The sequence below is a fragment of the Brachyistius frenatus genome, unplaced genomic scaffold (assembly GCF_029030835.1).
Source record: "Brachyistius frenatus isolate BFR_SWC_R1_liver_20210118 unplaced genomic scaffold, ASM2903083v1 Contig_185, whole genome shotgun sequence".
NCBI classification, from domain to species: domain Eukaryota; kingdom Metazoa; phylum Chordata; class Actinopteri; family Embiotocidae; genus Brachyistius; species Brachyistius frenatus.
The window spans coordinates 409,749-432,059 of NW_027210784.1; the positions used below are offsets into that span (position 1 = coordinate 409,749).

General features: G+C 40.7%; 1 protein-coding gene across 4 annotated transcripts in view; it reads right to left on the minus strand.

The window, feature by feature from the left end:
- The window catches only part of sorl1 (sortilin-related receptor, L(DLR class) A repeats containing), a 99,988-nt gene that overhangs the window by 14,499 nt on the left and 63,178 nt on the right, over positions 1-22,311 (minus strand). For all 4 annotated transcript variants that reach the window (XM_069718045.1, XM_069718043.1, XM_069718044.1 and 1 more), the window contains exons 11-31: positions 19,469-19,542; positions 16,855-16,943; positions 15,993-16,171; positions 13,624-13,810; positions 12,387-12,515; positions 11,772-11,857; positions 10,999-11,171; positions 10,652-10,783; positions 10,288-10,379; positions 9,140-9,386; positions 8,754-8,892; positions 8,364-8,537; positions 8,117-8,230; positions 7,890-8,012; positions 6,737-6,856; positions 6,104-6,229; positions 5,671-5,781; positions 2,097-2,228; positions 1,315-1,446; positions 959-1,093; positions 86-238 (exon numbers count right to left, since the gene is read on the minus strand). In XM_069718045.1, coding sequence (XP_069574146.1) covers positions 86-238; positions 959-1,093; positions 1,315-1,446; positions 2,097-2,228; positions 5,671-5,781; positions 6,104-6,229; positions 6,737-6,856; positions 7,890-8,012; positions 8,117-8,230; positions 8,364-8,537; positions 8,754-8,892; positions 9,140-9,386; positions 10,288-10,379; positions 10,652-10,783; positions 10,999-11,171; positions 11,772-11,857; positions 12,387-12,515; positions 13,624-13,810; positions 15,993-16,171; positions 16,855-16,943; positions 19,469-19,542 — 2,847 coding nt within the window. The remainder of the gene's footprint in view (positions 1-85; positions 239-958; positions 1,094-1,314; positions 1,447-2,096; positions 2,229-5,670; positions 5,782-6,103; positions 6,230-6,736; positions 6,857-7,889; positions 8,013-8,116; positions 8,231-8,363; positions 8,538-8,753; positions 8,893-9,139; positions 9,387-10,287; positions 10,380-10,651; positions 10,784-10,998; positions 11,172-11,771; positions 11,858-12,386; positions 12,516-13,623; positions 13,811-15,992; positions 16,172-16,854; positions 16,944-19,468; positions 19,543-22,311) is intronic.

A 22,311-nucleotide genomic window follows, 5' to 3' on the forward strand; every position in this document is an offset into this window, starting at 1 on the left:
TTTCAACTTGGTCAGCCAACAGCAGATAGGAACCTGTGATTCTTATGCAACTAAACCAGAGCCAGTTCGCAGGGAGACCTACTACCTGTGGGACATCCGAGCTCATCACTGCCGTCAGGACAGTCAGCGTAGCCGTCACACACCCAGGTGTTGATGATACAAGCTCCGGAGCCACAGTGGAAGCGGTTGGGAGCACATGTAGTGGTAGTGGGGTCCAAACTGTGAGGAGTAACACCACCTGTAATGGATAAGATACAGGTTTAATGACTGGAGATAGAAGGGGAAATTTGGGCAATTGGGCCAAAAATGAAATCAAAAGTATCAAAAACAATGAAACACACATGAAACTTGTCTATCAGAAAATAGTGATCTAAAGACAATGTTCATTTTCCAAACCTTGATGTTGTATTTGAGGAGACTTTGGTTTGTGTTAAATTCAAGTACTCAGGCGACAAATGCCAATCTTTGGAAGAAAAATTAGGAATCTACAAATGCATTCAATATGTACAATATGTTGGGTCAGTGCAACAAATATTTCCCACCATTTCCAGTGAGGAAAGATTTGTATTTGGTGGGATGTCATTTTCTTGGGGTCTTTGTTCTGCGATTTTAACATTTATTTGATAAGTGATATTTAAGAGTGAGGAAAAACAGACTTTTAGTGTTTTATTGGCTAATTGAATTTATTGGATAAATAAATGATAGATACTTACTACTAAAAAAAATATTCTATCTTACATGGTGTGTGTGTGTGTGTTGGTGTGTGTTGTAATGTTCCTTGGCATTGCTCTGTCACAGTGAATCTTTTCATTGTGACCTGCCAATAGACTGTAGATGAAATTCAGCTAGAAGCTAGCCCTGCCATAATACAACAAATGATAATATTCATGTTATTAACATTGACACACTGACTCCAGAGTTCTGTTGGCTTTTTTACACCCCAGCACCAAGTGTGTACCTGTACACTGGGCCTCGTCAGACCAGTCTCCACAGTCGTTCTCTCCGTCACACTTCCACCATGTGGGGATACAGCGTCCGTTTCTGCACTCATACTGGAAATACCTGGAGCAGCCAGGGACCTCAGTGGGAGCAGCTACAAAGTGCAGAGTGAAAGGTTAGCATCAGATACTGCTGCCCCAGCACAACTGTGCCTCGTTCACTTTTCAGAATAAAAGTTTACAGTAGAACAAAATGATGGACTAGATGATTCATACATTGTGTTTCTACAGAGCGTTTGGTTTGGTAATAAACACCTATGTGTAGTGTATGTGTATGTGTGATCTTGGTACTTCTCCATAAGCTCATCCTCCTCACCACAATTGGCTTCATCAGAGTAATCCCCACAGTCATCCATGCCGTCACACTTCCATTCCAGGCTCACACACACTCCGTTGGCACATTGAAAGGTGTAGGCATCACACACTTTGCCGAATTCAGACGGAGTGGCTGAGTTAAGATACACAAAGCCAATATTAGTTTATTCATTGAAGGAATAGCACAAAAAAGGAAATTTAGGGAGAAAAAATAAATAAATTAATTTAAAAAACAAAATCCTAATTTGCAATCTTACATTTGTTCCCCAATAGGCTGCATCATAAACAAATAATAACTGTATTTGATGTCTGCTTCTGGACAGGAAAAGTTAAAGATTACGGTTTATAAGAGTCTAGTAGCGTGAGGTTTAGCAGAGGAATTAAAGGAATTACAGAAACGTGATCAGACAAACTGACATGAAGGAGCTAACTCAGCATCCAAGAAAGCAAATGTTGAACAGAGCAGCTGTAACATGCTGTTGCTGTCTAAACAGATCCCGACCATCACGCTCTGCTGACACAATAAACAGAGTCACTGTTAAGGTGCACAGGGGTGTGAGAATCAGGGGAAGTCCAGTGGAAACATACCTCCCTTTCTTGTTATCTGTGTTGTGTAAATGCTGCGAATTCACCTGTCCCACATTTTAAGGCTTTTTTTAGATTTACTTCCTTCTAGAGCTGTAAAGATCCTAAAGTGTTACAACCAGTTGTTCAAGGTTAAGGAAGGAATGTAGTCAATAGAGTCAAGTGTCCAGCGACACCGTGACGGTACGCGGAGCTCACCACATCCAGCGTATTCAGTGTCCTCATCAGATCCGTCTTCACAGTGTTTGATCCCGTCGCAAACCAAAGACTGAAACAGACACTGGGCTCGGTTCTTACATACAAACTCCATGTAGCGAGTACACAGGGGGTCTGTGGGTGAAACACACAAAGCAACAGCCAAAATGATTCATCACCACAACATTAACTTGTCCAACATTAGACTTAAACTACAGGCGCTAGAGCATGTTTTAGTGTCCAAGAAATGTGAGTTATGTCATATGCTATACCTTAGCATACACTAAAGGTGTATTTTTTAAGCGGTACATTTTACAACACACGCAGTGAACACAACATAATCATTTTGTAAGTACCTGTGGTGTCCCTCAGGGCTCTAATCTTAACCCACTCCTTTTCTGAGAAATGTAGTACAGCTAATGATAGCCAGCATATAAATATTGGCAATTAGTTGAATTTTCTTTGTAAAATTATTTTTGCCTTTATTTGACAGATTTCAGTGTAGAGAAACACAAAAATGGGGCGAGACATGCAACACAGGTCTTTGGTTGACAATTGCGCAGTAATTGCACATTGCTCTTATTAGCCACAGTCCCCAGGCCAACACCCTAAATCAGGGGTGGCGGCTCCTGAGCCGCATGCGGCTCTTTGCCTGGTTTCATGCGGCTCTTTTACGTTCATATCAACATTTGTGTTTGTGTTGTTTTTTTTTGTGCGTGTTCGCTTCGCTTGAGTTCAATATGGTATTTTCGTCAAACGCGCATGAGGTGAAATTCCGCAAAGCAGGAGGGTTAAACCCATTGGAGGAAACAATTAGTGTCCAGTTCACTCTCAAAATGGCAGGAAAAAATGCACAGCTAAACGAAAATATGAAGATGAACACAGGACGTTTTTAACAGAGTGGGAAAGTTTATATTTTTTTTGTTGAAAGTCATGGCGAGCCATTCTGCCTGATATGTCAGACGTCATTAGCGTATTTCAAAGCTTCAAATCTTCAGCGCCACTTCAGCTCACTCCATCACTAACATCGACCAGGGATTTCCAAAAGGGACTGAACTTCGCAAGCACGAGTTGGACACTTTGAAAAGTCAGGCAGAAAAGCAGGTACAGTTTTTCCAAAAAATTACGAAGCACTCAGAGACTGTCACGCTTGCATCGTATCAACTGGCTTGGAGCATTGCACGGGCTACAAACCCATTTAATGAAGGGGAGTTCGTTAAAAAATGCCTCAGTGACGTTGTTGAAATCTTGTCTCCTGAAAACGACAAACTAAAACGAATGGTATCAGACGTCCAACTGTCCCGCCACACTGTTGGACACAGGATATCGGACATTAACACGGCTATTGAATCACAGTTGCACTCTGACCTTCAAGCATGTGAGTATTTTAGTGTCGCATTGGATGAGAGTTGTGACGTACAAGATGAGAGTTGTGACGTACAAGATGAGCCTCAGCTGGCAATATTTGCACGGTCTGTGTCAAAAGATTGTGTGATCAAAGAAGAACTCCTTGATGTTGTGCCATTAAAAGACAGAACCCGTGGCATAGATGTGAAAGAAACAATGATGGCTGCATTTGTGAAAGCAAATCTGCCCACACCGAAGCTAACTGCAGTAGCCACGGATGGAGCAGCGCCGGCCGTGACCGGATCTGTGAACGGACTTGTGGGGCTGTGCAAAGCTGACCAAACATTTCCCGAGTTTTTGAATTTCCACTGCATCATCCACAGGGAGCAACTCGTGTCTAAATCATTGAATTTAGACAACATCATGAAGCCTGTGATGGAAATCGTCAACTACATCCGCACACATGCGCTTAACCACAGGCAATTGAAGAATCTCATCGCTGAGCTGGACCAAGGACCTCCAGGTGACCTGCCGCTGCACTGTGAGGTGGCTGTCCAAAGGCAAGGTGCTCGCTCGCTTCTTTGAGCTTTTGGATGCTGTGAAACTGTTCATGGAAGAGAAGGACAAGGACTATCCCGAGCTCTCGGACGTCGAGTGGATTATGGATCTGGCCTTTTTGGTCGACACGCTGTGTCACTTGGACAGACTGAACCTGACCTTGCAGGGTAAGTTAAAAATGCTGCCTGACCTGCTGCAAAGTGTGTTTGCGTTTGTCAACAAACTGAAGCTGTTCAAGACGCATATTCAAAAGGGAGATTTAACGCATTTTCCCACTCTGCTAAAAGCCAGCGGGCAAGTCACCAGCGCCGCCCTGAATAAGCAAAGAGCCAGATATGCAACACTGGTTGAAAACCTGCACGAAAGCTTTGTCATCCGGTTCCGTGATCTACAACTGAAAAGGCCACAGATTACGTTCCTCGTCGACCCATTTAATGCGGAGACGGACTGTTTGAAAGCCCCGCTAGTCACAGATGAGGCCGCGGCTGAGTTGGAGATGATCGATCTTTGTGAGGAGGACCAACTGAAACCTGCTTTAAGGGAAGGGACCATTGAGTTCTGGAAAAGTGTGCCAATGGAAAAATACCCCAATGTCAAACGGGCTGCGCTTAAGATACTGTCAATGTTTGGGTCAACATACGTCTGCGAGTCTGTGTTTTTTACCCTGAAACACGTGAAATCAAAGCATCGATCTGTTCTGACTGACACCCGTGTGAAAGAATTGCTTCGAGTGGCAACAACAGAGTACAAGCCAGATTTGAAGAGGATTGTTCAAGGCAAGGAATGACAGAAGTCGCACTAAGCAACATGCATAGTAAGTGAAAAACGCTATTGTAAATTATTATGTTTTTGTTTGTGGACTTTGTTGAACTGAGAGTTTGTGTGTGTGAGACAGTGCACACAATGTTCATTGTTGAAAATGACTGGCCTGTGGTCTTAGTACTGTAGGAGTCAATGTCTGTCATTATCATGTTGGTGTGTGACATGATAATGTCACACAATAAATTTGGCTGAGCAGAGGTGTGTGTGTGTGTGTGTGTGTGTGTGTGTGTGTGTGTGTGTGTGTGTGTGTGTGTGTGTGTGTGTGTGTGTGTGTGTGTGTGTGTGTGTGTGTGTGTGTGTGTGTGTGTGTGTGTGTGTGTGTGTGTGTGTGTGTGTGTGTGTGTGTGTGTGTGTGTGTGTGTGTGTGTGTGAGTGAGTGATGGGGTGATGTTCATGTGTGCCCAGGTGTATGATGTGGCTCTTTGCGGTAAAACAGTAAAAAATGTGGCTCTTAGTCTCTGACTGGTTGGCCACCCCTGCCCTAAATGATGCATTTTAGGTCCTTGTACTATAACACTATTTGACATTAACAATGGATGCATACATTAATATGTTAGGATTGTGCACTTGTGCATTCTGCATGTAATGTGAAAATTACACTTATGTTTTGCTGTCATAAATTCCACATTTATTTTCTCAGTGATATTACAATTGTTCTCCTGAGCTTCATTTCACTCAGATATTGTTTTAGTACCAGTGTTTTACTTGAAACAATTTGAAATATTACTTGTACGTATTTCAGGTTAGTGTTATTCATTTAGATACAGTGAGTTGGTTCACGACCCTACACCATTTTTACGACTACACGTTTTACTCTGTGACAGCTATTCTTTCCGCTAATCAAACTCACCACAGTTGTGCTCATCAGCGCCATCTGGACACTCCTGGATACCATTGCAGTGTGCGGAGGCTGGCAGGCAGGTGTCATTGGAGCAGAGGAAGCCTTTACACTGAGGGCCCTCTGAAAACACAGAGCAGGCTATGAATTAAGAATCCCTGCTAACACACAGTTGTTGCTTCTGTGAATGTATAGCCGTCTATAAGTGGCACGATGTCAGTTTGTATGTGTCAGGGCATGAACAATTATGACTTTCAAAACTTGTGATGTTCTAAGCTGATATTCAATGTCTTGTAACTGACCATTTTATATATACCACACTCCTAACAGGGTTTAGTGTTAGAGGTATATTTTAGATCTTTAGATACAGGGAAACATTATTCTACACAGAACAAATATCATGTTTCTAATATATAGCCAACACCATTTTGGCGTATAAACTTACCACAGTACTGAGGATCTTCATCTGAGTCATCCTGACAGTCATCATCACCGTCACACTTCCAGCGCTGTGGTATGCAGTGACCCGTGTGACACTGAAAACTGCTGGGCTCACAAGTATGGTGGCCCACTAGGGAAAAACAAACAAAGACATTAAGGACTTGGAGAAGCTGGTAAGTGCTTCATATTCGTAGCAATGAACCCCTTGATTCTGAAATATATACAGTATATAGTATGTATAATTGTTACAAATTAATATAAAATCTTTCCATAACCAAATATATATCTTTGCCACAGTAAATGCATACAAGGAATAGGAATTGTATTAAAATAAGTACAAATAATTATATAAATGTGTGATTATTCCTGTGACTGTGAGTTTTCTCATTATAAATTAGATTTTATTTCTACTGTAACAAATCATGTTGCTCAGTTACAATATGGCGCCCTGCCTTTAGCTGTGTAGTTATCCGTATTTGTATGACTTTAGCTGTGTAGTTAGCTGTACATGTGCAAAAGGTCAAACAAGTAAAATACAGTTTACAGGTAAAAACTCATAACTGCCTATGTATCATAGTTACTGTGCTTGGCTTTTGTTAGGCAGTGTAATATATCATGTAGTCAGAAGCTTATTTACCTGTGCAGTTGGCTTCATCTGACCAGTCTCTGCAGTCATTGTCTCCATCACAGCGCCAAGCCTCGCGGATACAAACACCTCGTGCACATGTAAACTCCCCGGGGCCACACTGATGAGACTCTGAGAAATGCATCAAAAACAAAGTTATTGACCGCAAAAAAAAATGGCATCCCTTGTATTGTCAATAGCACAACAAAGCAGAAAACTTGTTGATTAATATAACTGTAAGGCTCAAGGCAAAACTTGAGAAATAAACAGCTCAAATAACACATTTCATACAGATTGGTTCAAGAATGTGTTTAAAAACGTAATAGATGTCACACATCTCAGCAGTTGTGGTGTGGTGTGTGTGTGTGTGTGTGTGTGTGTGTGTGTGTGTGTGTGTGTGTGTGTGTGTGTGTGTGTGTGTGTGTGTGTGTGTGTGTGTGTGTGTGTGTGTGTGTGTGTATATGCATATAATATTGTTCTATTTGTTTTTAAGATATACTTTTTGAAATACAATGTGAGAACAAAATATCAATCTGGAAAAATACAGTAGATAGGACCTGAGGAGTCCCACAGGGCACTATTTTTTTTAGCTCAGGCTCATTCTCACAAAATCAGCTCTGGCTCAAGTGCATAAAAATACCTGTAACAAACTTTATTATCTTTATTTCTATTACAAACCTAATCATGTCAACACCCAGCTACACTTATTTTAGTGGACTCTCCAGCAGCATCAAAGCAGCTGCATTTTACTGTTGTTGTACAATTTTTAAAAGGATTGTGGTTTGACTGAAATGTTTTGCTATCATGAAGGTCATTTCCATTTACTCTTGCCAACATTATTACATTTCTTTGACTTTTGAATGTTCTTTGAAAATCTCTGCAATAACTGGAGGTTACTGTGACAGAGGCAGTGAGAGTGTCTATTCTGCCAAATCATCGCACCCAATGTTTAACCTCCCTTCACAGGTAATAGCTAATTTATTTAAAACCATGGTTAAAACACAAGAAAGTGTGAATGAAAAGCACGTATGTGAGCAAATTCTTTCTCAGTGTTAACATTACACAAAAATGTAATGCCAACAGTCAGTTAACACCGCCAACACTTATTTGCCGGCAGCATTAACAACCACACAAACAGTAAACAACGACGAGCAGCACTTCTTACCACAATGTTCCTCGTCACTGTTGTCCCCACAGTCGTCTTCATGGTCACATTTGAAGGCCAGTGGAATGCAGGAACCTGAGGCCATGCAGCGAAACTGGTTGGAGGGGTCACAGGTCGTAGTGGCTAAGAAAAGACATGACACAAAAAAGAACATGCTAATGTTTTCTTTCTGGAGTAACAGCAGATTTATCTTTACTGTGGGAAAAGTGATGCAGTTGGATACTTACGACACTCTTGTTCATCACTCATGTCTCCACAGTCGTTGTCACTGTCACACTTCCAGATGCTGCTGATGCAGCGGCCGTTGAAGCAGCGGTACTGGTTGGCCAAACAGCTGTGTTCTGATCGATGGAAAAGAAAAGGTCACATGTAAACCGTTGATTAATCAGGTCGTCCCCTCTGAGGTAGAAGGCCTCGTTTCGAAACAGAAACAAAATCATTCTGCAACACTCTGTGGTATGTGCTGTGTTTCACCAGTCTTGACGCAGGTGTTGTTTTGGAGCTGGTAGCCGGTGGGACACTGGCACTGCAGCTCTCCGTTGGGCATGGTTACAGTCGGGGTACCATCCGGGCACACACAGGTATGTCTGTGGCCGGGCTGAGGCAGACACAGGAGGCTGCACGGCTGGTCGGCACACGCATTATGGCCTAGTAGGCAACAGATCAAGGCCACGTGTGATTTTAATTTGTCCGAGCAGCTAATTTGTACATGTGAACGACCATATTTGCCTTAATTCAAACAGCAGCGAAAGTTTTTATCTGAGAAGCTCTGGCTCTGAAATGTAACAGATATCTCACAATGTTGGACTGATCTGATTTCTACTTTCAAACCCTCTGGACGTGTCTTCCCTCTCAGCTCCTCACCTCTGCTTTTTCCCTTATAGAAGATCTTGAGGTCCATGACTCCGGTCAGTCTGCCAACAATCAACTCGTTGCTCTGGGAACCAGCCTTTGGAGCTTTGAAGATTCCCATTCTGGACCAGTCATCCCAGTACAGATCATTCTGAAAACAGCATTCCAATGTGAGCCGGTTGAAAACTTAAATCTAATCCAGCCTTTTGCCATTTTATATATACCACACTCCTAACAGGGTTTAGTTTTAGAGGTATATTTTAGGTAACAGGGTGCCAGATCTTCAGAAACAGGGAAACATGTTTCTATACAGAACAAATATCATGTTTCTAATATATAACAAGACCTGAGGAAAAGTACAAAGACAGAAGTTTTTCATATATTCCAGACAGTCCTACCTTGAAGACAGCAATGGCGTATGGGTGTGGCAGTCCCTCCATGAGAACGCTCCTCTGGCCCCCGGTAAAGTTGGCCCTCTCAATGCGGTCACTGTAGGCTTCGGTCCAGTACAGCCAGTGATCGTCAGCTGTGATGCCGTTGGGCCAGCGGACGCCCTCCGACACAATGCAGGAGACGTTGGTTCCATCCATGTAGCTCCGGTAAACACCAGCTGCTCGGTCTCCCCAGTCGGTCCAGAACATCAGACTGTGGGATGTCCCAGGAGGGAACACAAGGTTAATTCAACTGCAAATTTTCAATAACTTGTGTGCTTGATTGTCATTATGAGCATTAGCAAAGACACACTTTGATATTTGCTCAGGGTTGATCTATGAGATAAAGATGAAGAAAAGATAAACAAAGAAAATAAAAAACCACTTCCTATAGGTGATGACAGATATTTTGTGATTTATCTGATTTATTATAACTAAGATTCATTAAGAATGTAATCAAAAGCAGTACAGTGCAAAGATCATTGATATCTGGACCCCAAGCACTTCCTTTCTTAGAAATACAAGACAGACTGGCAACAAAAAAGCCCCTGAAAAGTAAGAAGAAGATGGGATAAAAAGAAGAAGTGTGTTCAGTGAGTCAAACATAAATACATTTTCTGATTGAAAAAAAAACAGGAATTACGGAAAAACACAGTCAAAGTAAAAGCAGAATGGTGTTTGCAGAAGTGGAACCATCTTCTTTCTTTTGGTGCATGTGAGAAAGTGTAAATTTTAGATAAAGAAAGAGAAGCAGTATTTGGAAAGTATGGTCAGTTTGTCTGGTCATCTCTTCCTCAACGGCCTGTTTGAGGGTTGGAGGGTAAATCGTACAGTCCTGCAGGTTAAAGCCTCAATCCAGACTGTTCTGACCGCAACAATGTAAATGAGGATAACCTTTATCAAACAATTCAAATTCAAATTAGTTGTTTTAATGTTGCTTTCATGCATTAAAGTCTGTTACCTTTAGAGTGATGACGGATTTGAATCCTGTGCTTTTTTTTTTTTTGTAATGTAGTGATCTATTTGTGCCTTGACAGTTAAGTTTAGAAGATGGCTGTATTATGACAGTGAGCTCCTTCTAATGTAGGAATAAACTACAAGCGTTGTGATATCACCTCTCTCCAGGCAGCAGGACCAGAGCACGGGGATGTTCCAGGACGGAGGAGTTGAGCAGAGTGTGACGCAGGTCTCCGTCAGGGTTCGACACCTTCAAACGCAACAACAGAGAAACTCCTCAAAATGAAACAAAATAATATCCATAATATACCATGATTAACAAATGAGTCCTTAAAGAGCAAAATTAGCTGGATGAGAACTAGTGGGATCATTTCAGACACATTGAAGACTGACTGCCTCATGTCTGCAGCAGTGCTAAAGACATTTGTGGTGGTCTCCTGTGTCCTATTGTGTCCTACTGTGTCTTCTCTTTTGACAGAGTTTCTCAGATACAAACGCACACACTTTGGTGTTTTTCTATACCTCAATCTTCTGAGCTCCAGCATCTACCCAGTAGAGCAGTCTACTGATGGGGTCAAAGGTCAGGGCCTCCACGTTCTGCAGGTCTTTCCTCACCACGACCTCCTGACCCGTGCTGCCATTCAGACAAAGACGCTGCAGGGGAGAAGACGGGCGACTGCATGTTGATAATGTGTAACTGTGCAACATACTGAAAACAAGCTGAGCTTGGCAGGGATGAATGAGCTCCCCTTGAGTCCCTGCACTGATATTAACAAGCCCTGCTTCACTTGTGTTTAGATACTGCAAAAACACATTGTGTCAGAGAAAATGTGTGGCCTGACCGCCTCCCAGAGGAATCCCTCACTGACCTGTATGGTGTCCAACGAGATGTCGGCCCAGTACAGGCAGTTCCTGTCAAAGTCAAAGTCCAGAGCCACGGCCTCCCTGAGGCCGGCCAGAGGCAGGGCCTGGTCGGTGCCCGTGGCCAGGTCGTAGCGATGGATGGAGTTCCTCACAGCATACAGGATGAACTCGTTACTCTCTGGAAGAACACAGGACAAGTGTTTGAGTGGGGGGAAAAAAAAAAAAGACACACCGGGTGTTGATTGGTGGGAAAGAAACACTACAATAACTGTCCGTGTTAAGATGCACAGAACACCTGCAAGCTTCAGGAGAGAGTCCCTTCTTAATGAGATGCTGTTTGGTTGGAGATGTTTCACATTCAACAGCTTGCAGGGAACTCGCACAAATTGAGACGTGTTTGAGGCTAGTCCACCCCCACACAGTCATTCTACATACACTGTGCAAACAGTACTGTTTGGACTTCTGTAAGTTTGTGATGTCACAAACTTAAGCTCATATCACCTTGAGCTGTGTTGCAGGGCTAGAAAGCTACAAGACCAAAGAAAACCAGTGGTTGGCTTGTGTGTGTCACTCAGAAAAGAGTCAGCCAATCAGAACAGAGGGATAGTGATATCAATGCACCTTAAAAGAAAAGACACAAAAGAGCCGGTTCTTGGTACTGCTCCAGGGAGAAGCTTAAGAGAGGAGATGCAAAACTATTTTGAATGACGTTTGGCACATTAAAAATCTTCTTCCACATCAGCTACACTGTTCAAACATTTATTAAAATGCAGGTTACCTCCGACCGGACAAGGCAGCATCTCTCCATCCAGTCTGGACTCCACGTCTCCTCCACTACAGCTGTCACCTGGTACCTTCCTGTAGCTGCAGCAGAAACACAAGACCAAAAAGTTTTACTCAGCTGGACACATGGTAGCGCTCTCACCAAAAAAAAAAACACCCAAAAAACAAGAAGTAACAAACCAAAGAAAGTAAAGGCAAGTAAAGGCAATTATAAAAGCCAATGTTGAGTTAAAAGCATCAGAATAGACATTAAGTCCTCCTGACCTCATGTGCTCTGTCCTCGTGTCCTTATTTAAAAGCAAACCAGAACATTTTCAAATAGGAGAGAAGGCCTTTTAGTTCAAGCTGAGGCTTCATTCACACTTAGATTACACTGCCATCTACAGTTTATGACAAAAATCACCTGAATTTTTTTCCACCCCAAATATGTGCGTTAAAACTAAATACTGAAAACACATAAATACAACTCAAAAGGAAAAAGCTTGCCTTATGAAAATGAAAATGTGAATCAAGTATTGTTGCAGATTCTGGCATCATGCCAACACATCACAGAAGAAGAATCCTAGGCTATACATCGTCTGCACCGTAAAGTCAGATATTGCCAGTTTACCCTTTGCTGCGGCGGTAGGTGGTACCGACGGGACAAGGAACTGGAGGAGCATAGAGGTCACCCAGGAACTCAGGGTCAGGCACACACACCTGCAGAGACAAGTCTTCACTCAGCTTGAAGCCGTAGTCACTGAAAGGATGCAGAGCAGGGAGATAAAGAGGGAAAGAAAACACAATTAGTTTCTTCCCTCCACTTAATGGCAGCACATACCGGACATTTAAGGGGCACTGAAATTTGAGTCACACATTAGCCAAATAAGTGCCACATACTTTGGATATAACAAGTTCTGCCCACACACTAATGAATATACAGTAGACATCTTTCAAATCTTTTAAAAACTCAACTTGTCTTGTCTTTAAGAGCTACTTAACAATTAAGAACTGCTCTACAATAATATATTTTTTTTAATATAATATATATACATATATGTGTTCAAGTGAAGATGAAGTGGCTCTACTGTTTGTAGGTGCACACAATTCACACAATGATTTAATTTTTGGGTTACGATTTGTTTTGAATTCAAAAATAAATCATCCAATCAAAATGTATTTGTCACAGGTGGACAATCAAATTTGAGAGGCATTTCAAGGATTATCAAAGGAATGAGAACACGTCTGAGCTCTGTAATGACACAGCAAAACAACACAACATCCTGAGTACATGTTGTACATGAGGGAGGTGTTTCTACATTTAGATATCAGCCTTTTTTTTATTACAGGGTTTCTTAGTTATCACGTTTTCAATACTACACAGAATAAAATGTAATCCCTCTTTAACCACAACAATCATATCAAACAAAAGATGTTAATGTAAACCAGCAGGTGTCATTTCAGTGAATTCATTCATTGGCATCTAATATCACTACTTGGTCTACTGCCCAGCTATATATTGCAATTCCTGGCAATATCATTTATTGATTGTTGAGAAATGATCTATTAATGAAGGTCCATAAAATAATTTTATGTTAACAAGAGTTATTTTTCTTAATTCACTTACAGCAACAAGAAGTAAAACTGTGGACTGTGGAAGCTTTTTTCTGGGGGACTTTTTTATTACCTTTAAAGGCCTTTAGATACCCTGTAATATGACTGTAATATGACCCATTTTCAAGATATTAACCCCTTCCTAGTCACATCTTTGTGTGGCTATATGAAATCCATGCAGTCCAACTTGGATTGTCTGTACTCACAGTCCGTATCCGATAAAAAAATGTTTTGTGCATGAGTGGTTCCCTCACCATTCATAGTCCTGGCGTGTGCAGGAGCAATTAGAGATGGTTACTGGCCGGTCAAAGTCCTCTCCATTAAAACATGTAGCGTGGGGAGCTCGTCTCTTAAACGTGATCTCTCGGCCCAACAGACACTCGTTGCCGTGCTCGTCTGACGGAGACCAGCGCTTGTAGTCAGCCTCAGAACAAGGTACACCTGGAAAACAATTTAAAGAAAGAACAAGTGTTGATGTTTGACACAGAAGTGATGGTGACTTTTCAAGCGCTGAAACAAGTATGTTAGCATTTTACACAGCATCTACTACAGAGTAGAATTATGCTAACATTACTTTTTCCAGCCAACAAAATATAAGTCATATGTAAAAGAATTATCATGCAATGAAACAAGCCACATGTTGTTATTTTCTTTTTAGCTATTAACTAACAACCTAATACTAACAGTAACCAGTTCCTCCAGGAAATTTCTCTGTTTCAATCACAATAATCAATGTAACGCTGAGCGGTCAACGCATCATGAAATGGCAAGCTACAAGACAAGAGAAAACTGTGACTCAGTAAATCAGAGAAGAGGGTTTTGATAGCAATGCACCTTAAAGATACAGACACAAAACAGCCTGTTCTTGTTAAGAACTCCAGAATTTAGTAAAACTAATGAGGTGCAACCAAAAAAATATCTTCCTATGGATTATCAAAAACAAGAAAAGCGAAAAACCTGGGACCTTTAAAAAGCATTTATAGCACTTGGCCTATTTATTCTATATTGCAGTCAAAGACCCTTCCTGATATTGTTTTGTGTCATTTGAGTTCATAAAATAAAATAAAATATTTCCAACTATTTCTGGGACCTGCAGTATACTTATTATAATTAGGTTGTGATTACAACTGACTCACTCTTTATTAGGTACAGTGGTGTGAAAAAGTGTTTTCACCCTTCCTGATTTCTTATTTTTTGCATGTTTGTCACACTTTAATGTTTCAAATCATCAAACAAATTTAAATATCAGTCAAAGATAACACAAGTAAACACAAAATGCAGTTTTTAAATGAAGGTTTTTATTATTAAGGGAGAAACAAAATCCAAACCCACATGGCCCTGTGTGAAAAAGTGTTTGCCTCCTAAACCTAATAACTGGTTGGGCTACCTTTAGCAGCAACAACTGCAATCAAGCGTTTGCGATAACTTGCAATGAGTCTTTTACAGCGGTATGATGTTCTTTTTCTGATATGCGGTGTTACTTTTACACCAGATGTAACGGGACACACACCTTCCAAAAAGTTCAACTTTTGTCTCGTCAGTCCACAGAGTATTTTCCCAAAAGTCTTGGGGATCATCAAGATGTTTTCTGGCAAAAATGAGACGAGCCTTAATGTTCTTTTTGCTCAGCGGTGGTTTTGGTCTTGGAACTCTGCCATGCAGCCATTTCTGCCGAGTCTCTTTCTTCTGGTGGAGTCATGAACACTGACCTTAACTGAGGCAAGTGAGGCCTGCAGTTCTTTGGATGTTGTCGTGGGGTCTTTTGTGACCTCTCGGATGAGTCGTCGCTGCTCTCTTGGGGTAATTTTGGTTGGCCGGCCGCTCCTGGGAAGGTTCACCACTGTTCCATGTTTTCTCCATTTGTGGATAATGGTTCTCACTGTGGTTCTCTGGAGTCCCAAAGCTTTAGAAATGGCTTTAGAACCTTTTCCAGACTGATAGATCTCAATTACTTTCTTTCTCATTTATTTCTGAATTTCTTTGGATCTCGGCATGATGTCTATCTTCTGAGGATCTTTTGGTCTACTTCACTTTGTCAGGCAGGTCCTATTTAAGTGATTTCTTGATTTAGAACAGGTGTGTCAGTAATCAGGCCTGGGTGTGGCTAGAGAAATTGAACTCAGGTGTGATAAACCACAGTTAAGTTATGTTTTAACAGGAGGGGGCAAACACTTTTTCACACAGGGCCATGTGGGTTTGGATTTGTTTTCTCCCTTAATAATAAAAACTTTCATTTAAAAACTGCATTTTGTGTTTACTTGTGTTATCTCTGACTAACATTTAAATTTGTTTGATGATCTGAAACATTTAAGTGTGACAGACATGCAAAAAAATTGGATATCACAAAGGGGGCAAACACTTTTTCAGACCACAGCAAAAATCAAACAAAAAAATCATTAATTTCAACAAATTTCACAAAACGCTGTAAATTTCCTTGCAACTTTTTTGAAAAGTCGCAACAATCACAAAAAACTGTCCTGGCAGGACTAACAAGAATGTAGCAGTGAAATTAAAGCTTCTGTTGATAACTACAGCTGAATGCCTGTTGGGAGCTGTTGCTGGTGAGAATTTAAGAGTTCTAACATCAACGCCTTCCACTCGTACCTCTCGCTGACCAACCTACCCAGAACGTCGGAGGTGTTGACCTGGAGGATGAGCCAGCTGTGCCTCTGCTCAGCGTAGGAGCCAAAGATGGTGAAGATGGTGCTCTTCTCCCCGGGCTCAGTCAGCAGCTGGTAAATGTACACCTCCTTGTCCGAGAACTTAAAGTCGGTCCACGTCTCACCCTCGTTGGTGCTGAACCTGACAGGGACATGGCCGATATTCAATCTATTATTTTGGATGTGACAAGGATTTTTTTTTGTGTTGCTCTTTCAAATGTATTGTAGGCATCCCGCATTGAACATTTGTTCTTTTGTTCTTTCATCTGCAGCCTAGCGCCGATCCACTCATTTTCTGACAGAGCAACAGCAAGAAAGGGAAGATATCGTCTGAACAAAACACCAACTGAATGTGGGGGTAAAATAGGAGTATTGCAGGTATTTTAATTGGGTGGCTTAACCCAGTTATAGTGACATTTAAATATATGTGAAGGCAAATCCAGGTTACTGAGTAACCAGAGTAAGGGAAGTGAATCATCCCTGCATGTAAACTAGATCAGCTGTTTTCACAGTAATAAAAAGTATCACATACACAAGAGCTGCCTGCAATGTTGCTATTGGCACAGATGATCTATTACATCTCTGTTCAGTAAAGAAAAGGGAATTTGCTGCTTGACTCCAACAAGCTGCTCCACATTTGCACAATTTGCTCCCACTGACTAATGAGCGCATGCATAGGGTGGGTGCCATTTATGTGCTCCACTCCCCAGATTTCATATATTTGTGAGGGGATTTTTAGATAGAAACCTTTCAGCCATGTGAGATTCTCTGGGTTTGATACTTCTAACTCAAATCAAAGTGTTTAAACAGGCCATTTGGACTTACTTGAGCTGTTTGGTGGCGCCTCCTTGTGCAATTGCCATCAGGATTCCACCATGGTCACCCCATGTGTAGAAATGAGGGCCTGCCAGTGCCTGGGTGACAGAGTCAGTGAGTTAACAGAGCACAGTGTACGTAAGAAGCATTAAACATTTGGAACAGCAAATCTATAGATGTTAATGACCTGATAAAATGGCATTTTTATTTCCTTAATAGGATCCAACTCATGTGATGATTCACCCTTAACACTGAATATCATAATGAAAGGAAAAGTAGTTTTTTTCATAGTATTTTTATGTTGTATGTGTAAAATGTCTCTTTTTCCTTTTCCTGTAAAAAAACAAAATATCTTTAAATAGCCATCATGCACTTGGGGGCAGTTACAGCCAGTCAAAGGAGATTTGATGTTGTTAATTTGACCAGTAAAATTCCCCTACAGTAAATTCAGCTTTGACCGTGACCTGGTGGGGAGCTAACGGCAAGTCAAATAGCTGGTATTCTCTTGGGGATTTTAACTCTGTCTTGCTCAGAGGAACGTTGAATCTGTGTATCCTCTATTGAGAAAGTGCACTGATTGAAATAAAAATCGAAGGACGGCACACAAAGAGTGAAATGTTCAAGTATTACTGGGCAGATAAAACTTCATCTTCGCTCATTTATGATGTTTTTAGCTACCTTTAGCATCTGAACACTTTGACATAGCAAGGTGTGGAAACAACTCGGTAGGATCCAACTTACATGAAACATGAGTCAGCTAAACAATCTGATCCGCCTTTGATGTTTGAATATTTTGTTGCATTGTACAATTGTTGTAAACAGTTTAAATGGATAAAATATCATTTTTTCTTATTTTTTTTTTTACAATCAACAATCCATAATAATAAAGAGTAAACATGCTTTTAGAATTTATTTTGCAAATTTGTAAGAGAAAATAATAATAAAAAATAAAACTTATATTATTTAAATACTTTCTGAATTGAGCTTGCATAGTACCAGGTTGTACTTTTTAGATAAGTTCATATTTTTTTCCCTTACACAGAACACAACAAACAATATTTAGCTATTTTGTTTACATGAATAAAAACATTTAACTACCTTTAAGTCTCGAGCAGAGAAACATGACCGTTTTCAAAACAAAGACAGCTAAAGGAAAATAGTAAAAGAAGTGACGTATCGCATGTCTTGGGACCCAACTCTCGAGCGAGCTTTGCAGGTAGTAGTATTTACTAAGCCACGCCCCCTTCTGAGCAATCCAATCACATCTAAATAGTTTGATTTAAATTCCACTCATAACTAAACTCCATCCACATATCACTGAAGCTAAAGAGGATGACTAATGACAGTAATTGCTACAAGTCCATTCATGTTCACATTTATTTTGTATCTATACTTTACATTGAGTGCCTGTTTAGAGGAGGAGAAAGCATTTCTACTCCTGCTTGAATGACAAGGGGGCAGAGGTTGATGTAGGGATGTGATATACTGCCACGAGTCTGCACAAGGTGTTTTATCGCAAAAGTTGACCGGATGCTCTATTTTGTTCCTGTGTCCGACTTCCTGCCCGTCTGAACTGCTCTGTGCAGCTTGACATAAAATAGACTTGATGCATATTTTAAGCTAGGTGGAGCAAAGAGACGCTTCTTGAACACTACATAAATGTACTCCAGTGCATCTGGCAGAATCACATGTATTGTCTAAAATGGCTGCCATTAGCACTGGTGGCCCTGTCGGAAACCGAACGCGATGTAGCTGGCACCAGTGGAATCAAGCCAATAAATATTTCCACGAGTTAACTACATTTTTCTAAAGTCGCTCCTTATTATAGCTTTCAGGCTGTCCATCTGAAAATAATCCCGTCATTTATTATAAAATAAGCTCTAAAAAGTCATGTTTTGGGGGGGTGGGGTGGGGGGGGGGGGTCTGTTTGATTGACAGGCTGGTGCAGGCAGGTTACAGCTGCCCCCCTCTCCCCCCAGCTTGTCCAAATATGGTCACAAAATAATGGATGACATCACCGCTGGTTGCAGGTTGGTACATGACCTGCCGAGCACCATACAGTAGACACACTAAGTTTGCGAATAGCTGTCATGACCATACTGGAGCATGTAGCTGCTAAGCAACACATATTTGTCTCAGGAGTTAATAGCAAACATTCCACTCCAAATGAATGCTGTTGTTGCTCTGTGTCTGCTGGATGTGTAAAGACGCAACTGTTTGCGAACACATTTGTCATAAAAACTAAAGGTACTAAAAGTATTCCAAAATTGTGCTTTCAGCTTGTTCTACTACGTGGTCAAAAACAAACTATGACTGCAGCTTAAAAAAACTAAACTAAAAGCATCATTGGCTGAAACATCAAGGTGATCAGTCATAACTTATTATCTTAGAGGCAGTTTTTCCTTTATATGAAGTAAACGTAGTCTATATTTCTAACTAGATGAATTAAATTAATATTGCAGTATTTGGTTTTTTTTTTCTATCTACTGATAAGGTCTATAAAGCTTGAATACATTTACAGGCACGGCACCTGACTCCATTACAATATGTAATTATTTTTCATGATAGATGAGCTGCCTGTGGTTTTGTTCTTTTCATCATCTGTGTTGGATTTTGTACTGACCTCTTTCCACCGGGCTCCAGCGCTGCTGGAGACATACACATTGGGTTTGTTGGCCAAGTTCCTGCCTACAGATCCTGCAATCAGAAGACAAAAAGGCATTTTACACACACACACACACACACACACACACACACACACACACACACACACACACACACACACACACACACACACACACACACACACACACACACACACACACACACACACACACACACACACACACACACCAGGGGTTTTCCCCCTGAATATTACAGATTTCATGTGACCACTGTTTTTGCTTTCATATATGGAAAATCTGCAACCCAAGAACTCAAGCCAGAGAATTCTGTATCTCTTAATGCATGTGGCCTTTGTATGTGCTGACAAATACTTTCCTCTGACAGTATGTTGTTATTTAATAAGGCAGATCAACAGGAAGGATCTGCTCAGGCGACGCACAAAAACACAATGAAAAAAATTATACAGAAAGGGAAAGTAAACTTAGATCCAAGGGTCGAATGTTCATTGTCTATAAAGTGTAAAGTATTTTAAGTTGTTAGCAGACATGCTGAAGTAAATGTAAAAGTCAGAGGGATGTCTTACAGTAAAAACAAGTTGTTATTCTTTGCAAGAGGGGAGTGCTAAAAGCATGAAAGGGGTTATGAGATGTGTTCTTGGTGTATTACATCATTTTTACTTTTTGTGTGTGAGGCTTGAAAAAGATCAATTGCTGAAGCAACTGTAACATTGAGATTGGCAATTATATAAAATCTCCCCTAGTTATCAGGACTATAACTCATAAACTCATCAAGGATCATAAAGGCCTGTTGCAAACAAATCCACCCAGAGGAGGATGAAATATTTCACTGGATAAGAAACAAGTGTGACCTTCTTTTAGAAAGAGGAAATCTTAACGACCACCAACTTCTAGCATTATACCAGTATACACAGGATGTACTGTGTAGAGCATTACAGGATTACACTGTGTAATGGATACTGGGTTTTTGAGGCTGATCCCGATTTTAGGGAGTACATTTATTTTGTTATTGATATATTGGTTGATATCCATTATATCTGTATGTATCAACACAATTCCCTGAAATGTGCTTATCAAACACTTCTCACACTTTTGACAAAGATGTGTGATAAGAGGCAGGAAATTATACTGTTTACTGCCCATACTGATGTCAGTGCACTGAATTAGTGAACTTCACTGTGAAGGAAAATTCCTCATCGCTTTGGTGATCATCGAACCTCCACTGCTACCAAACATCCAGAGAAATATCCTCACCTCTAGTCACAGGATTGAAATAAAACTTTGCACATACAGTCATGGTTCCTAGATGATGAGTCCTAATGACTTCAATGATCTCCAGAGTTTTAATCCAGTGTCACAGGACATTTATGTTCCAGGTTGAGACGGTAATAATGGTAATAACTGGATCGATATCTATGAAATTAATTACAGATATTCATGGTCCCAAGAAGATGAATTGTAATAATTTTAAGGATCACCTGACTTACTGTCTAACCCTATCATGAGGTCAACATACCCTTGGAGAGCTGCAAATTTGGCTGTGAAGACTAAGATTAAAGGCTGAAGGTGCTTGTCATGCAACTTTCAGGGAACGGTGCTCGTACAGTTGCACAACAGGTAAGGCTGTATCTACTGGAGAACAATCTCCCTCTGCTCCATCACCTCCCACACACATCCCTTTATGTATCCTTCCATCCATTCATCAAGAACTGAATGGAATCTGTGAACTGAGTGATTAATAGCAGCATCGTCACCTGCTAACATCTACGGACATCAACCTGTTTATCAAATATCATTTCAGGGTGAAGGACTTGAAGCAGGGCAGATTAAAATGAAGGTAACATGGTTATTGTGTCTCCGTTGATGGCCGTAACAATGCCTCGAAAATGAATTACGCTCCATCTCTGTGTAAAATGGGCTAATGACTCTCATTAAATATCTTCACACAAGAAGCCAGAGACCTGAGACAATAAAAATAAAGCCTGCCATTGTGCAGATATGAAACTGGCAAGCACAAGCATGCCATCACTGTGAGTGTGTGTTTCATAGAGTTCCATTGGAATCACTTTAAAGATCTGACATTTTTGGACTGCAACTGCTGATAGCTCTATGTTCTGTCAAAATTCAATATCTTTAAATTTGTGAAATGGTCCAGGATTTTTGTTCTGGATAAACAGAGGAGCATTATCTTTGAAAATTAGAAGACCATGGTGGTATTGTAATGACAAAAGAAGGAGAAATAAATCACTTTGTCATATTCTTGGACACCTACAGTATGCAGAAGTATCTAATTAGAATCAATGTTGGAGAAATCACTGCGATAATGTTTTTGCTGTATTTGTCTTCTTCTGTTTTGTCTGATATTTTGTCTATTTTTATACAAAGTCAATCAAATTGTTCAAAGACTGCTCCTGTTGCACATGAACAATAAGCAGCACCGTGACGTGCATGGATCACAGGGAATCTATAACCTTTGTGAATGAGTATTCCAAGTTTCATCGTTTGACCTGAGATACACAAGTTTTTGAGTGCAAAAAGAAATCGCTGACAAGGTTCAAATTGATGGAATTGGCAAATATTGCAAGTTGAGGAAGAACTGATATTATTGTAACCACAACGTAATAAAAAAAAAAGTCATGTAATCACTTCCTATGATAATAAACATACTGCACATCACAGATAATTCAGGAAATATATCACTTCTTATCTTTTTTTGATTTAGCCGTATTCTCATGACAACCACATATCCCTGAAACCCTGTCATTTTCTGTTCTGCTGTTTTTTCAGTCAGCCGGCATGTGGTTTGTTGTGATGATGAGAAAAG